This window comes from Melospiza melodia, chromosome Z (assembly GCF_035770615.1).
Source record: "Melospiza melodia melodia isolate bMelMel2 chromosome Z, bMelMel2.pri, whole genome shotgun sequence".
Lineage (NCBI taxonomy): Eukaryota > Metazoa > Chordata > Aves > Passeriformes > Passerellidae > Melospiza > Melospiza melodia.
Window position 1 is genome coordinate 11,063,010 of NC_086226.1, and position 18,225 is coordinate 11,081,234.

The 18,225-nt window shown below is 41.5% G+C and overlaps 1 protein-coding gene across 3 annotated transcripts in view; it reads left to right on the forward strand.

Moving 5' to 3' along the window:
* The window catches only part of RAI14 (retinoic acid induced 14), an 85,504-nt gene extending 72,512 nt beyond the window's left edge, over positions 1-12,992 (forward strand). For 2 of the 3 annotated variants that reach the window (XM_063181335.1, XM_063181336.1), the window contains exons 9-18: positions 1,873-2,051; positions 2,664-2,692; positions 3,628-3,714; positions 4,452-4,538; positions 5,237-5,297; positions 5,613-5,731; positions 6,245-7,756; positions 8,521-8,670; positions 10,663-10,728; positions 10,988-12,992. In XM_063181335.1, coding sequence (XP_063037405.1) covers positions 1,873-2,051; positions 2,664-2,692; positions 3,628-3,714; positions 4,452-4,538; positions 5,237-5,297; positions 5,613-5,731; positions 6,245-7,756; positions 8,521-8,670; positions 10,663-10,728; positions 10,988-11,065 — 2,368 coding nt within the window. In that variant the 3' untranslated portion in view covers positions 11,066-12,992. The remainder of the gene's footprint in view (positions 1-1,872; positions 2,052-2,663; positions 2,693-3,627; positions 3,715-4,451; positions 4,539-5,236; positions 5,298-5,612; positions 5,732-6,244; positions 7,757-8,520; positions 8,671-10,662; positions 10,729-10,987) is intronic. The other variant, XM_063181337.1, reaches the window with a different exon arrangement.
* Positions 12,993-18,225: the final 5,233 nt, after the last annotated feature.

Here is an 18,225-nt window from a genome sequence, read left to right on the forward strand (position 1 = left end):
CTTAAAACTGCTAGTTGTGTGCAAAATCTGTGAGGGTTGCTTTTTCTGCCATAATGCAGCCACAGCAGCAAGAAAAAAAAGTACAGTAAATCTCTATGGTGGAGATGCTGTTTTTTAAGAAGGTGCCAATTTGAGATTTTTCTGCATGAAGAGATAGTGCAAATATCAGACAACTTATTAAATAGCAACATCCTTATAGTGAAAAATGCACTTGTTCTGATGATACTGACAAAGATCAAGAGTCTTAGAAAATTATGGCCTGTTTTATAAACAGCTGGTTAAATTGTGGAGGTAAAGCAGGACACTGACAAGACTTGGCACTTACACTTCATAGCAATTTTGATTATTCTGTGTGACACAATGCTGATTCTGTTCTCTGGTGGCACCTGTGAATATAAGACTGGGCCCTAACTTGTTTTTTATCAGTCCAAAGTTCATTAGAGCACTCTTTATTTCCAGGCGTCTGAAGAAAACCCCTTTGTTTTCTGTCAGTTTTCATGGCCTCATTGGTGCTTTGAACCTGAGGTGCTGCACGCTCTGGGGCCTCTGCCTTCCCCTCGCTCTCCTAGTGTTTAATCAGCAGACAGTGTTAAGGCTTTTGGCTTTAATTGGGTGAAGGAGTTTCTGTCACAGATAGGACTCCCATTTTTGTATTTTTTTAAGATAGCACTGTATGTAGAAGCAGCAAAACATTGTAGCATGGAATGTGCTGGTTTACTTCTTGCTTTAATTGTGGTGAGTCCTGCACCTCATGTTCACAGAAGTAGTTAAGATTTTACTGAAACAGGAGAAACCTCACTGGGAGAAGAGAGGGATAACCTTGGAAAATGGCATCTCCAGATTCCTATCATGTCCAGACTAAGTGAATTATTTTAGTAATCTAAAACCATCCCTGTGACTCTGGAGGTGTTATCCAAGTTATCACTCACCACTACTTTTAGCACAGTACTGCAACAGCATCACTTTTCCAAGTGACTCACCCATTAGAAGGAGTGTGTTTAATTCATTAGTGAAACTGTTTTCTTAATAGTTAGCAAATATTATCACTGTAGTAACTTTTCAGCATTGTATCTGCACTGAGGAATGTATTTGGCAGTAAACTTGGCCAACCTATTAGACATGTTTTCATGCTGAGAAAGGAGAACTGTGCCTGAGCAGGAAGGCAGTATTAGAGCATGCTTGAAAGGTGAGGTTTTCTGTGTGTTTGTAATTATTCTGTATGTCTCTTATGAGCCCTTCAAACAATTGAGAAAAGCAGATACATGTTAGGAAAAGATTCCTTCTGTATGCTATGCTTACTCTAGGAGCTATCTCTGTGCAGCTGCCCTGTGTAGGAAAGGGAACTGTTTGTGCTGTCATGAAATCCTTTCTTTCTCTTTTTTAGGCTGACAGTAGCACAGGGTTTGAGGTCAAACTCATCTCTTGGACTCACTGAAGGTCTTTTAGATTTAATTGTCTTTTTGATTGAAATCTGTTTGTTTTGTCTCGAACTCAACATGTGGAGGAGAGCACAACATGTGGAAAGAAATAAAGGTTTTCTTGTTGTACCACCACTGCAATCAGAGTGTAGCAGTGAGGTTTGTTTGTCTGACTTTACCCTGCAGCCATTTCTATCTATGGCTCTCCTCTCAGCCTCAGGAAGCCATATTTAGAAATGTTTGCAGACCTGTATTTGCAGCTGGAGTGTATGAGGAAGAGGAGGCAAGGAGAAAGAGAAGCCACATTTATGTACCAATAAACATGCTGATGGAATTTTGGACTTTATTGCACAATAACAGTCACAGTATTTTTTTTCCCTGAAGTAATGAGCTGCTAAAGAGAATGCCTTGACACTTGCTGTTTGTGTTTTGTTTTTTTTCTTCTCTTGTTCAGAACTGCTTTGATGATGGCTTGTGAAGCTAGTAGCCTTAACATGGTGGAAGCTTTCCTTAGGAGAGGTGCAGATGTCAGTTTAGTAGATGTCTTTGGACAGAATGCTCTGCATTACGCCAAGCTCTCTGAGAATACAGGGATCCAGAATCTCCTGTCGTCAAAGATATCGCAGGACGTGGGTACGTGAGAGAGGCTGACCTGCCCTTTGTCACTTCTTGATTTAGCACTGAGCAAATTTACTTAAAAGTGTAGCCTGAAATGCTGCAAAAGTCATTTGGCTATCTGGCTGAGACTTCCCAAAAACTCTTTGCTGTTGATGGTAATATTTAACATGGGATAAAACCCTGAGCAGGCCAAAAAGAGGTGTTTTGGAGAAAGACAAGTTGATGTAGCAGCATCATGAAATTCTGCACACAATTTGGAATGGATTATCTTTTGTACATAGAACCCCTCAGTAGAAGGGTTGGAGAAGAAAGCAGGCAGAGCATTTTATGGTCAAACTACAATGGACTTCTGAAGTAGGAAATTTAATGCATAAGAATGGTGCAAGACCAGAATAAGAATTGTCATGATTCTTCAGATTTTGTCTCAAAATGAAACCAGACAGTGGGAGAGAGAGAATGTGATTGAAATGGAATTTGCAAATTGTACTTTTCAGGTGTCAGACAGGAATTCAAAAACCAAACCATTTATCTATGGTATGGGAAGCAGAGCAGAGAGCTGGGTCAAAAGTAGAAAGTAATTCTTCCTTTAATAACTTCTCTTTATTTCACTTCTTTTCTGCTCCACAGAGGCAAAGTCTCCAACAAAAGTGAAGCAGGTATTTGTCCTTTTGGTTTTGAAAATACTCTGACTCTCTAGACTTGTAACATAACAAAAAGCAGTAACAGAAGCACTAGTAAGTGTCATTGTGAGATGGGTTGCCATGACTACCATGTAATGGAAAAGGTTTTTCTTGCTTAGGTAAGAAATGTGTTTCAGGAACACTACTTTTAGACTTGGCTTCTCTGTGTAAGAGCAGCCAGGACCCTTGGTGAGGGGAGGAAAGGAGGAGCAGTGTGTATGTGCACGTGTGCTGGGATGATTCCTGATTTCCTCATGTGGAGAGCAGGAGCTTGGCTCTTTGAATTGCGGAAAAGAGACCTAGAGAAATTCTCTCTTTCTAAAACATAAAATTAAAGGTTATCCCTGGTTTTGCTGGAGACCCCCTTCCTGTGACAATCACAGCAGATTTAGACAATTAAATTAGTTTCTTACATATTTCGTTCAGTGTCATATCTTGGAGTGCAAGTAGACCTTGTAGACCTGCTGGTGGCTGGGAAGTAGACAAGGGTGCAATGCATTGGTCATTCCTTCTCTGAGTGCAGAGGTGGGTTTTTTGGGGGGCTCAGGCAGAAGCTGGTGGAGAGGAAAAATGGTAGCTGTGAAGAATGGCATGACTGGGCTGTGTGTGAATGAAAGTGTTTTAAGGTCACTGGTGCTAAACCTATTGTCAGCTTCTGCTTTTTCGCTAAATCTTGTTTGTTTTCACTGAAGCATGGTTTACAAGGGAGCAGATTCTTATTGTCAGGCATGTTTAATATCTTTGTGTTAGTAGAGATGTGGTCTTTACCCAGGGGGAAAAAGGCACTGCATGAGCTGCTAAAGTTGATATTAATGTGGGATTTATTTTTTATATTTTTTTATTAAACAACTTGCTCAGACTTTACTAACCAAACTAACAAAACTACCTTTTCTGGCTGGTGAAACTTTCAGCATGATCAAGGCTCTAAATTAAGTTCAGAAAGAAGTGGAACTCCAAAAAAACGCAAAGCCCCACCTCCTCCTATCAGTCCTATTCAGGTAAAGAAAAGACTAATTTTGAGATGCTTTTAGGGGATATAAAGCATTTTGAACATTATTAGAGTTATAAGGGCAGGATTTTCTCTGTCACTGTTATTTTATGTGCCTTTCTTACCATGAGTGCTTTTCCTTACATTAGGATGACACCGTGAAAGCTCATGTTGCTTAGATTAACTAAGCAAAATTGCTTAAAATACAGCATGGTCCAAGATACAACTGTACAAATTTTACTGTACAATTGCTCCTTCCAAATAAAGTTGTTGTTCTTTTGCTGATTTTAATAAGTAAATGATGAGTTCTTTATATTTTAGTTATACATATATATGGATATATATTATTGTGGGCGTATAAGCATATCAAAATAAAATACTTAACTGCATTTTGGTACTATATAAGTCTGTTTAATAGTTAGGGTTAGTCTTAAACCAGAATGTAACCTGTGTAACAGCTACACTTCTTATGTAATAATGATTCAGAAGGGCACTAAATAATTCGGTCTGTTCTCTGAAAGTAATCTAGGATTGTGACTTATATTAGTGCAGGTAAAAGTACTCTTTAATGCATGTGTATGTATGTACGTGTATATATATATATATATAGATACAGGTATATATGTGTGTGTGTATATATATATAGATATGCACATATATACATAAATATATATATGGGCACATGTTAGGGAGGTACCTATAAGTGAATGTATGTATACATACCTATTTATATAAAATTTTTTACAGGTTAATGATTTATCCTCTCCACTCTCATCAACTTCAACTCCCATGACTGGAAAAGGACAGGCTTTCTTTGCTGATCAAGTGTGCAAGGTATCAGTGTTCCATTCTTATGAGCTATGGGAAGGAAAGTACAGGATCTGTTTTGCTTGATGTTCTATTTTGATGACTGCAGAGTCTCCTGTGACTTATTTAGCTGAATTTTAGGAACAAAAGCGAATCCAAATCTATTTAAATGCAATTCATAAAACAAGCCTAAAGATTACTTTAACATGTGAAAAATATGTACACATAAATAGTCATAGGTGAGTTAGTGTTTAGAAGTATGGTTATGAAGGCATTAATGTTCCAAGAGTTCAATTTCTAATCTCAGCAAAGTGCATTAAATTGGGCAGTGCGAAAAGAGACCATTTTACCAAAAGAAGTCAGTGAAAAAGTTGAGTATGTTCTGTCTGATCTTTACCTTGTGTTGCTGAAGATTTCTTTAAGCACATGTCATTATGTTGCTGTTACTTATCACAAGGTTTGTAGTCTTTCAAACTATTTACAAGATAAAATAAAATACTTAACAAGTGTTTCATTAGTATTTAATGGGAATTGCGCAATGGAACTTAAATGGAACTTTTAGCATACCTTGAAATACTGGACACATTAAATAAGACCTCAGAAATAAAATACATCCACTTGGACAGGCTTCATCCAGCAGAATCTATACTATCTATAATTCTTTTTGCTGAATTGTCCAGCTTTACATCTGCTTTCTGTGAAAATGTTTTCTTTTGATGTCTTAGCAGGAGGAATTCAGCTCCTTTCACAAGGATAATAAAGACAGACTGAGTGACAGCACAACAGGTACATAATTAATCTTTATCTCATTAGATATTTCAGGTGGCATGAAATGCTGAAAAACTCTGTATCTTTCTACTTAGAACATGAGACACACTAAGTATTGAGAGTGATGTTTTGTAATTCCACAGGCAGCTCCCCACCAAAACATCCTGCTTCTATTGCATTAACCTAACACGCTCTTGGGGAGTTTGTAGGAACGGTTTGCTTGCTCATTGAATTTAGTGGTCATGGGAACAAGCTGTTTAAACATTGGAATAGCTAACTAAATAGCATTTCAGCTTTTTTAAACCTTTTGAATCTTTTTTTTTCCTTCTGAAGGTGCTGATAGTTTATTGGATCTGAGTTCTGAAGCTGACCAACAAGATCTACTTTTGTTGATGCAAGCAAAAATTGCCTCTTTAACATTGCACAATAAGGAGCTGCAGGACAAATTACAGGTGTCATATTTTTGTGCTGTTCTGATGTTCTTTTAATCTGCTAGGCAGAACAAAGAGCTGCTTACTGTTTTAAAGAGTTGTACTGTAAAGATCTTTTAATGAGCTTGTTGGTAAGATCATGGAAGCACTCTGCCCCAAAAGATTAAATCAGTGTTTTGATCTTCTCACTTTTCCCATAAATTACTGAATAACTTTGTTTATTTTGATAACTACATTCTAAAATATGTTGTTAACAGTTGTGCTAGAAGAATTTTAATTTGCATAGCTTTGATTATTAGCTTATGGAGCTCAGCCCAGACTTTCAGAGGAGCTTGGCACTTACTGCCTTCTCTCGCTGTAGATGACTAAGTGGGAGCAGCTGAGTTTTGAACTTTTCTAGAAGTTTCTTCCATGGCTCTTTCATCATCTGTCTCTGTAGGATGTGGCAATACTTCCTTGCTTACTCTATTCTAAAACAATTAGAATCGTGTACTTGGTTTCATTGTGCAATTGTTGGTGGGTTTTTTTGGACAGGAAAGAACACCTAAAGAAGGGGATTCAACTGTAGAATCTTATTCATCCCAAACACAGTTTCAGCAAACAGCAGAGAGACAAAATGAGTTCTTGGTGCAGGAGCTAAAACCTACATTAAATGCCACTCAAATCCAAGAAAAGTTGACAAGCCCCAGAGAAGTAAAAATAAAGTACCTCCAGGAAGACTTAAAGGATGTGCAGAGAAAATTAGAGAATTCTGAAGCCAAAAGAAAGCATGTGGAAACTCAAGTCCAGTATAGAGTCCCAGAAGCAGATCATTTAAATAGCCCAGACATTTCAGAAAATGGTTCTGATCTTAATTTGAAGTTCGAAGAAACTCAAAACAGGCATGAGGAAGCTGTGAAAGAGATTTTGAATATACAAAGGCAAAAGAAGACAGGTCTTGTTTCCTCTGAAAGTGAAGAAACCAGTTCTGATCTGAGTATGTTGAAGGCTACATATGGAGAAGTTGAAGCACTTAAGCAAGAATTGAAGAAAGCATTGGAGGAAAGCGAAAGACAAAAAGAAAAAGTGAGAGAGCTACAGAAGAAGTTTGAAGAGAGAGAGCAGAAGGTGGCAGGCAAATTGTCTGTGGAAGAGTGTGAGGAAATGAAGAATTCATATTGTTCAGTTATTGATAACATTAATCAAGAGAAAGCATTGCTGATTGAGAGGTACAAGGAAGGGCAAGAGGAAATTAAAAGGCTACAGGACAAGCTGACAAATCAGATGCAGTTGGAATCTAGTGCTGAAGCTGGAGAAAGGAAAGATGTGATGCTCAGAACGATAGATGATCTCAACAGGCAACTTAGTGAATTGTCTCAGTTGTACAAGGAAGCACAAACAGAGCTTGAAGACTATAGGAAGAAAAAAACTCTAGATGATATAGCTTCAGACTACATTCCTAGAGATGAACATGAGAAACTGATGGAGGTAACAAATTCTTTGAGATACAAAGCAGAAAATGAGTTATCAGAAATGAAATCCCAGTACACAAAAGTATTAGATGAATCAGAAGAACTCAAGCAACTGTTAGACATTCAGAAGCAAAACTCTTTGCCAATTACTGAACACCGTCAGGTAATCAGTGCACTCAGAAATACCATAAAGGAGATGGAGGAAGAAATAAATGAGCTCAAACGACTACTTAGCAACAAGGAAAGCGAATTAAGAAACTTGGAAAAGGAGTTACTGGAAGAAAGAGCTGCAGTTAATGAAGCCATGGTACCCAAGGCCACATTTGAAAAACTCCAGTCCTCACTAGAGGGTGAAGTTAGTGTTTTGTCATCCAAACTGAAGGATGTAATCCGAGAGAAGGAAAATATATCCTTAGATGCCATGAAACTGAGAAATGAAATTTTGCACTTGAAAGAAGCAAAAGAAGGTATGCATACTCTGCTTGAAGCAAAGGAACGGGAGGTGACTGATCTTCAGCACAAGTACCACCAAGTTCAAGAAGCACTTACTGAAATGAAAAACTCATCAAAACTAGAAGAAGATAAAGACAAAAAGGTCAGTGATTCAGTACAGTGGAGGGGTGGTGTGAGTTCAGAGTGCAAAGTGTGTTTACTGGTGCATGAGTGCCCCAACAATGTTGGTTCAGGTCCCTTCTGAGTGCATTTCCCCCTCTGAAAATCCAGGTATTGCAGGCAAAAGGGTTTTCTCTATGTTTGGCTTTGCAGTTGGTTTCCCTCCCCTGTGGAGATAGACACAATCTTTCAATTTACCTCTTTTAAGTTCTGCTTAGGTTGGGTTTGCACTATTCAGGCAGCTGAAGTCAAAGTGAGATTTACGGCAGGAAGATATTCCAGAGGAGACAAGACAACAAAGTATCAGGAAGGAGCAAAAATTCAATGTTACTACATGTTACTACATTATCTCAACCACAGCATGATTTGACTAATTTTCCTCTGCAGCTACCATATCCATCACTACAAATTCCTTTATCCAGAGCTGTGCATTTTGGTAGCTGTGAATAGCTGGCCTGTGTTTGGTTCAGCAGCAGAATTTGTAAAGGTGGTAAACGCAGCCCTTCTTGTTAAAGATTGCTGATGTTCAGAACAAGGAGTGCAATTTGAATAGACTGGACTAGGATGGGGAATCGAGGAGCATTGTAACCCTTTGCTTACATGACATCTCTGTTTGTCCATAGAGTTTATTTACAATTTGGTTTTCCCCTCTTCTTAGATTTAAGTCACAAATAACTCAAAGATAAGACACACAGGAATACAGTATGCATGGCATCTTTGATGAAAACCTCTGTTTTGCCTCCCTAGATCAATGAAATGTCCAAGGAAATTAGCAAATTAAAAGAAGCATTGAACAGCCTTTCTCAGCTCTCCTACTCAACCAGTGCCCCCAAAAGACAAAGCCAGCAGCTGGAGGTGTTACAGCAACAAGTGAAGCAGTTGCAAAACCAACTGACTGTAAGTGTGACAGTTTGTAAACCTAACATTAGTCCCAGTTCTCCAAAGAAACCTGTACTGTTCTTCACTCTGCCTTATTTAAAATAGAGTACAGTCAGTGAGTACGTGGAAAAGAATCTTCATCCAAAAAATCTGTAATTTCTGTTTCTCTGAAACTTGTGAGAATTTGCAAGTCATGAATAGCACTTTTGAAAGAGCATAACTAAATAAAGCTGGTTTTCCACATACTTTTCTCAGACCAGCTGAGAAACAGATTTTTTAGTAAAATGGAGTGACCAAACTTGCTGCTCAGACCTTAATTTGTGGAAAAGTATGATCAGTTTGCAGAAGGTTTTCAAGAACATTCATCAGCTGAAGTTGTTTTGGGGTTTTAAGCTTTTTGGAAGAAAGTATGAGGTTTCATGTCAAGCAAATGCATCTTTTTATGGGGAGCACAGTTCATTCTCTGAAATTCTGAATGCCTTAGAGATATATATTTTTAATTTTGTTGTTTGTGTGTAAAAGGTCCAGTCTTCTAAACTGGGTTGAGTCATAATTGATATTTCCTAGAGCTTGCCTGCCCAGAGGAGAGTACTTTATCCACTGTTGAGGATGAAAAGAAGGTATTGTCCACTGGAGGCCTTTGTTGAGGGCTCTGGAGTGCCTCTGAGAGGAGAATTCCCAGACTGACATGCTCAGTGGTGTCTGCTTCCTACCTTTCCCAGCAGAAAAAAAGAGGGCTCAGGATGCCAGAAGAACTCCCTTGCAGGCAGGAGAAATAGTAGGCAGAGCATGCTGTCAGTGTGAAGGGCCAGACTTCCTTGTTCCAGTCCTCCATGTGTGAAAGGACTCTTCATCTCCCAATAATTAGGATCAGCAAAGTAGTGTAAAAGTGCAAAGGTATACAGCACATTGGGAAAGCAGGTAACATTTAAAACTGGACAGAAACACTCTTTCCTTCCTGTGGGTTAGCTTTCCTAACAGCTTAATGTATCTTTGGAAAGGTGGCTTCTGGGTTGTGGCAGTCTGTGGTCATTGAAAAGGATTGGGTGGCGTTCATTAGGTCAGGGCCCTGCAGGTTAAGCACCTCCTTTCATCTGGGAAGGCATCAGCTCCAACAGAGGGGTTGATGCCTTTTTCAGGCTCACCTAGAAACAGAGGCCAGACAGAATTAAGAGAATAAAAGCAGATATATTTAATGAAGGGCCTTCAGGTACATTAAGGGTGGACAAAGCCTCCCTACAGGGGCTATATCCAAGATGGAAGATAGTCACAAGGTTTTCAGACAATTCTAAGTTTGGTCTATTTATGTATCAGGCATTAATACTCCAATTACAACTTCAGGTAATGAAATCATATACCCCCAGTTTGCCTCTCCCCCCAGTTCACTTCTGTTTATACTTTCTGGGGCCTGGGGCAGTAGGGTGTCCATATATATATATATATATATATATATATCCAAATATTTCCAAATATATGTATCCAAATATATCCAAACAATTCCTCTCTAGCTAGCAGACTAGAGAGGAATTGTTTTGTCTGAATGAAATGGGAGAACAGTAGCTGACAGGCTATGGACTTGTAGAGTTACACCATAAAGCAGTACAGGATTTGAAAAATATAAAAGCTAAAATCCTAAGGCATCAGGGCCACTGCTTTCAGGGAAGAGCTGAGTTGCGGTTCAGAATTGATTTGTCAGAGTACTGTTGTCTTTCCTCAATTCTGGTTTCTGGTAAACTTGGAAATACAGTATGTGCTCATTCCACACCTTTGCAGCTCAGTACTTGTTAAAACTCACGATATCACCAGCTCTTTTACTGGGATAGATAGAACGACAGCATTTTCCAGCTTCCAAGCAAATTTTGAGTGCCTGGTGACACGACACTGTCGGAACTGGTTTTCAATGCATTAATAAGACTATGGCTTGAATTGTCTCCAGTCAGAATCTACTTGGGGAGTTCTGAGTTCAATAGTTCTGAATGCTCTATGCCTTTCTGCTTAACTGTTTTTTAGGAAACAAAGAAACAACACCAGGAAATTGTCTCAGTTTACAGGATGCACCTTCTCTATGCTGTGCAGGTACGGTTGCATGTTGTCCGTCAATCAGTGTTAGTGTATTAACTGAAAATGTTTCTTCTGCAGATCTAGTAAGAATTTTGCATGTTTTCACTTAGAAAACATCCCTCCCATAAGGTATGACAGTTCAAGAGCAATTTTAACACTGCTTCCACTTGGGAAATTGATCTAATTAATACACCTGAAAAATAGTTTGTCAATCTTCTTAAAGACTGGAGCTGCATTCATTCAATCATCTTTTTTTCTCTCTCCCTTTGTCTAGGGTCAAATGGATGAAGATGTCCAGAAAGTGCTTAAACAAATTTTATCAATGTGTAAAAGCCAATCACAGAAAAAGTAAACAAAAAAGCCAAGGAGAACTCCCTATTTTTATTAACCCTGTTATGGTTCTTTTATCTAGATTTGCCTTAACATAAGATTTCAAATTGGCAATTTGCTGCTTTTGTGTTACTGTGCTATTTGTGAGGGGGATATATTTGTCTGTCTGTACCACTTCCATGTGCATTTCCATGTGCAGTAGCTAAACACATGCCTGCTTTTTATACCCAAAATGCAAGTATGTTCTTCAGACTTTTTACATAGGCCACTCCATGTTGTGTTTACCCTGTGAGTACTTTTCCAGCTTCCTCCACCAGCAGCAGGCTAACCTGGAGGAAAGCACTGGTGTTGCCTGGCTAAAGGTGAAATTCCCTGTGAGGTCTTCTGCACTGATTATAAGCTGCATCTCGTTACTGGGTGTGTTTGGTGCTGCAGCACTCAGGTTGCTGACACTTTGCCACATGCAGCCTTTGGCAGAGCAGAAGTGAACCTTGCAGCAGTGAGCAGAAGTAGATGTTTATGCTGAGCCAGAACCTCGAACAGCTACACTTCCTGGTGCAATGTTATTTAAGATTAACACACTAAAATGTGGCTGCCCCAGTTCACCCAATGCACTGAATACACAAAACCCATACCATGCTTCATAGTTTCCTTAACTACCTGGTAGTGGAATGAAACTACTTCAAAAGGTAAAAAGCATTAGTATATTGAAGTCACATACAAACAGCCCTTTGTGATAGGTTTAGCTGTCTATGCAAGCGTTGGCCATGAAGCTCAGGAACAAAACCAGGTCATATACTTTTAGACAAGGGATTCTAGTGAACACAGGATGTTTACAGTGAATGTCAATGCCTCATACTTCCTAACCTCACTTTTGTAAAGATCTTCTCTGCGGTATATTTTTACTGGCCCTCTAATGAATTTTTTTGTAACGAAACCATTTTTTCTACATAATATTTGCATTAAGCTTATTAACAAATATTTTTAGGTAATTGTGTCTTAGAGAGTTTGTTTTTATACCCCCAAGTACTCAGTAATAGTGAAGCATAGTGAAGTGTTTTCAGTTTGTAAGAAATTGTATGGATTAATAGACCTGTCTGTCAGTGTGGTCCAGAGCAGTTACATGTAAAATTCAGCCTGCTGTTCCAAAAAAATTTAGGAATTATAGGTAGACAACAGCAGGAGGTGTCAAAAAATTCTGTATGTTGTTTCTAGAGGCTATGGGCATCAATAAAGCCTTTATCAGCACTTCTACATATAAAGTCAAATAAAAATGCCTGATGTGGAATAGAATGAAACTATGGAAAAATATTTTAAGCACACACTGCACTTGAGGGTACAACCATTTTAACAAGCTTGCGGCTTCAATATGGTATTGTGTTTTTTTTATTCTATGGGGATATGTCTCTATTAATAGAGAAATCTTTCAGAGCTATATAATCTATGAAGTTTATATAGAGTCATAATATGACAGGAGTCAGCAGTGCCTCAGGCTGACTGAACTCATAGTGCACTTATATCAGATAATTCCTAACTCTGGCAAAGCTAAATGGATTTTAAAAACAAAAAGAAAACCACCACCTTTGCATCAGTTAGACCTTGGTGTTACTTTTCTTGTGTGGTTTAACTAATGCCGTCTAATTTTGAACAGTATTTTATAGTTAGACAGCTTTGAAAATGCTCCAAAGAAATGTGAAAAAAATTTTGCTGCATTACTTCAAAAAGAACAAAATTTTAAGCATGCTAATGCTGCAAGTATAAAACTTGATGAACCATTTTGTAGGTTGCTTGATGGATTTAGTCTTCTACTTTGGTTTGGTTTGTATATTTATTACAATTATCTTTGTGGAATATTGGAAATTATATACTACAGCATAACAAGTTTCTTTATATGTAATTTACAAGAAGTTTCCTCATGCAGCAAATAAAGTATTTCCTTTTTTTTTTCATTTTTGTCTTCATTTACTTTTTGTATTGATGGAAATCTCACTACACTGTTCTAACATAGTACAGATGTGTTCTATATCTCCTGTTTAAATGGATGACACAAGAGCCAGGTTTTCCTCCCTGAAATTGAATCTTCACTATTCACTATCTTGATCTGTTGTGTGAAATAAACCCAGTCCAAACCCCACGCAGTGAGTTTTGCAGATAATGCCCTCTATCTCTTGGATAAGTTTGTAGCCATTTCTCACATGGACATCCTGCTAGAGGTAATACAGGTTTCCCATTTGCCACTGGATTTATTCCAGCAAAGTTTAAAATACCTTAGAGCTGTTGCACTCATCAGTGATGTCCCACAGCTCTTCAAAACTGGTGGTTCTCTGTCACTTGGCACTTCACACACAGAACTGCAATGGGAATATATCTGAGTGTATGTGCATATGGATGTATCTGCTTTTTAAACTTAGTCACACAGTCAGCCCCACTGCCTTTTATCATCTCTTCTCAGTTTTATTTGAGAAACTGTTCTATCAGTGACTGATCTTGCCTGAAGGAATTGCATCTCTTGTGATCTCATCCCAGGGCTCTTTAGCCTCTTGTAGCAAATTTCTGCAAGCTGCCCAGCACTGGGTTCCCTTTGAAGATGGGCAAGCTGACATGCAGAGTCTGGGCCTGTGGGTGCATCTGCCTAAGCTGCTACTCTGAAACATCCACATCTGTTTCTGGCCTCCTGCATGGTCAGTCCAAACAGCATGGGCAGCATTTTTGTAGCAAATTCCTTTCCCTCTCTCCACTAAGTGCATGAGTACTGGGAATAAACTCCTCTTGCCAAACTCACTGCACTATGTCCTGTCAGTAGGGAATGGTGACAAATGATGGTAGCAGGCTTTAGATGGAATTTGGGAGTAGACAACATCCTAAATCTGCATTATCACCTTTTGCTTTTTTTTTTTCTTTTTGTCCATTTCTCTTGCTGTGCAAACTAAGGACAAGTTCCTGTAAGCAGGTGTTGCCCTGGTTATTTATCATCTGGCTCTCACAGGGCCCTTCTTTTGCCAGCACAAATTGACATGAGAAGGTAGTGGAGGGTGAAAACACAGAAGATTCCAGCAATAGTCAGAGGATAACTTTTTGCAGTGTGCCTTGTGTCCTTGCTGGACAGATCTTTTGGCTGCAGCAGCACATGGTGTAGCATAACCAACACCTGAGCACAGGGGTCATTATCCTCTGAGATGAGTCTGGGTTCCTGGGCACGTTGCATATTCCTGCTGGAGCCTCTTGGGTAGAAGCACAGGCAGAGCCAATCTTGCCCCTTGCTGGCTGAGCAGGGGCTCAGGGATGGCAGAATGACATCCTGATTGCCTCCCCACCTCTCCTCAGGGCAGCTCCATGGTGATGTGATGTGCTGTGTGTCAGCACAAGACAGCAAAAGCCCAGGGAAGACCATGGTGCTCTATGCTGCAGCAAACCACACACAGGGCCCCAGGAGAAGCAGCCAATAAAGGGCCAGAGAGAAGGTGGAGAGAAATCCCTTGGCAAATGCCATTTCACTATATGGAACTGTTAAAGCCCACTTCCATATTTTGTGAGTTTGCCCGAGAATAGCTGGCTGGGGGGGAAGAGGTGGGTGGGGTGTGATTTCAGTGCTGGGTGATTCAGAGCTACATAAACCACTGCTGCAGCAGGTACATTGTGTTTGCACCACAAATCTGCCCTCTGGAGGGGTCTGGCAGAGTGGGGGACCAGCCTGGAGTGTGCAGGGGGATAAGCCAAGAGGCTGGAGTACCACATGGGACATGGGAGGAGAGCTGACTCATGGCACTGGAACAGGAGCCCCAGGTGCCCTTTACCTGTCTGACCTTCCCCAGGGAGGCTCTTGCTTGGGTCAGCCACACCAAAGCATCCTGGGCTCTCTTCACACCAGTGCCAGCCCTCATCTGAGCACGAGGCAGACACAGAAGGCAGAGGCAATCTGTTCTCAAATGTGGCAGAGACCCAGGTGCTGCAGGCGAGAATCACTGTCCCAGGTGGTGTGGGCAGTGCAGGGCAGGTCCTGGAGCACAGGCAGCCTCCTGTGGCTTTGGATGTCTGGGGGTCAGGGCCTCAGTCTGCTGCTTGGGAGCCAGAGCTGTGCCTGTTGGGAACTGTGAGGGGAAAGCTCTGGGCAGGTTAGGTGTGGAGGTTTCAGTAGCACCAGCAGATGTGATGTACCCCAGCACATATTCCACAGGCACAGCTGTAACACAGCAAACTTTTTCAAGCAAATAGAAATTGGTACGAGACTTTTAGGACAGTTCACTCCCAGTGATCTAAATCATTTATTAACTGTGGTTTTGGTCTGCCACAGAGAATACTAAAAGTACTGAATTTAATGTCAAAGCACAGCACAAGAGTTTGAGTACCTTGAAACCTTCATCTATAACACCACTTGGTTCTGCAGCTGTGCATGCTCATGGCTGCTCCCCAATTCTCAGCAGACCATTTCACAGAAATGAAGTTTCAAATGCTTTTCTTCATCCCTGCCTCCTCCTCTCTTGAATCCTTCACAATCCTTTTGAACATAAGTAACAGAGACACTAAGCACAGACTAGAACCATATTTTGTTTTGGTTTTCTATCTGTGTTCTTCTCAGGCAGTAACAAATTCATTCTCCCCAGTCATTTCCTTAAAACCCCTTTCTTAGAATTACTGCGGTAAATTGCAGCTGAATAAAAATCAGTGATTTAGTGTCTACTAATTTGAGGAAGCCCGAGTTAAAATTTCTGTAACTACAGAACAGATCTACCAGTCAAGCCTGCTGCTGGCAAGAAAGTGATGTGCCTTGCCTAACAACTGCTAATTAGATTCTCCAGACTTCGGCACTGTGTGACAAAAAGTCTTCTTGTAGAAATGACAGCCTCTGTCCCATCAGACACAGTGCTGGCAGACTGCATGGACTGTCACTAACATATGACTCCTCTGATGACCATTTTTTGCATTTACACAAGCAGCAATAATCAGCTTGCTTTTAGCCCTGCTGATGCCAGTCCCCAGTCCTGCTGGTGGCTTCGGGAGGGTCTGTTTTGTGGTTCCACCCTTAGCTCCTGGGGCATTTTAGGGCAATGCATTTGTAGGTATTTCCAAACCTTTGGCTGCCCTGACAGACTCTTAATTGATGAGTTTAACACAGGTTAAAGCAATCATTGGGCTTTCAGTCTATTTTAAAAGCCTGCTCGCATGCTGATCTGTCCAGATTCGCAGTGTTGGCCCTCTTTGCACATTTTCCAACAGCCTGAAATGCTCAGACAGTTGGTAATGGGGCCTCCTACCAGCAGCTGGAGATTGGAAACAGGCACATCTCAGTGACATCATCTCCTGCAAGGGGCTCAGGGCTGGAGCCCACGGGTGTCCGTCTGTCCGTCTGTCTGCTCCTGCCTGCCTGGCTGGGCCCTGCACACTCACGGTGTGCTGCTGTTAACCCTGCCCGGGGAGGATGCTGCAGCTGGCACCCTGCTGGTACCCTCAGGAGACTGACAGTGCCTGCATCAAAACACCACCGAGCCTGTATGGGAAATGCTCCCTAGTGATGGCTGGGCTCGGGCCCACAGCACTCTTCCTGCATTCCTTGTCGTGGAGCAGCAACAGTCCCCACACGCTGCACATTCAGAAGCCCTGTCCAAAAATGTTTGGATGCATTTGCTTCTCTGTAAGCACTCTACTGCCCACCAGGAGTCATCCCCCAAAGAGTCTGGGGAGCAAGAGGGGTGCTGGATTAAACTGCATTTTCCAGACAAAAATAAAAGAACTCAAAACATTCCTGAGAAAGCAACCTGGCATTCCTTCCCCTCGGAGCCTCCCTGGCAGCTGGAAAACTGTGGGGAGCGACAACTCAAGGCACAAAGGTCTGCACTGCCCCATTCCTGCAAGCAGATTGTCTGGATTCTTGCTGTTCAAGGTGCAGCTCCCAAACAAAGCAGCACTGCCTTCAGCAGTTGTTGGGGCCACAGCTGGATGTGAGCACAGCTGGACAGATGTTGCAGAGCTGGTGCACATGTACCTGTGAGGAATTCCAGAGCCAGGCGCCTGCAGGGAGGTCGCGGTGGGAGGGCAGGTGCTCCCCTGGTTGTGCCGCTTCTGCATTGTCCCCTGCATTGTCCCCCTGTGCGGAGCCCTGTGCTGCCCGAGGGGGGCTGTGTCGTTTTCAGAGTGTCTCTAAAATTCCTGCTCTTGCTGCCACATGAAGAATTCCTGTCCCTGTCCAGCGACCGGGAGGGGCAGGCCGGCAGAGTTTCCTCTGCAGATGCTTTGGCCGGGGGCGTCTGGCACCGCGTTCCCTTGCGAATATCTGCACAATTAAAGCCGACCGGGATCAACCAGGCTGGGTTGCAGCATGGAGGAAGAGGAGGTGTGAGCTCTGTGCAGCTCGGTGCAGCCCATGCCTCTCTGACAACTTTTGTGGGAGCTTTTCTGGTGAGCTCTGGAGAGTGACGGATCACAGTCGCAGCCTGGATATACCCCAGCTCCTCCAGAACCTGTCCCACGCCAGTTCATTAGGAGAATAAATGTGTTTGGCTAGCTTGATGTCCATAAAAAATCAGATTCGTTTCCCGGTGTGCAACAAGCAACTAATTACACACTCAAAGAGAAACACTGATTATTTATTCCAGTGGCACAAGCCTGGGTGCTCAGTGGTGCTCTGCAAATCAAGCACACCAACTCTCAAAACTTTTTACTATTTATACACTCCGGCGTTAAGGAAACTCCCCAGTCTGGCCATTGTTGAGCCTCTCTGGCAGTCGCACTCCCAGTGCCAGACTTTCACAGGTGGGACTGAATCTCCTTCATAGCAGGTGGCTCCAGAGCCAAACACTCCGCTCGTAGTCAGACCAGGATACCTCGCTGGCTCCACCCCAGGTTTCCCATGAAGGAGTCTCAGATATCTCGTTCCACAAAGCTGTTATAGATAGATAATGAGATGATTGGCTCTGGCAATTAAATGATAACTATTGTGTGAATATTAGAAAAAGCTTTAGTGATATATAGTTATGTTATTGTAGTTTAAATGTCCTCTGTTCTCCCCACAGTTCCCTTTTCCCTCCTGTACTGTTGCCATCAGACAGCTGGGGTTGTCTGGGACAGGGATAAAGAAGGCTGCACGTGTGTCCCTTGTATGGGGCAGTTGGGAATGGAAAAGTTTGGTGCTTCGGGGGTGTGGCGTGTCAACACCTGACCTCCAATCCAGTGACAAGAAAGCAATTT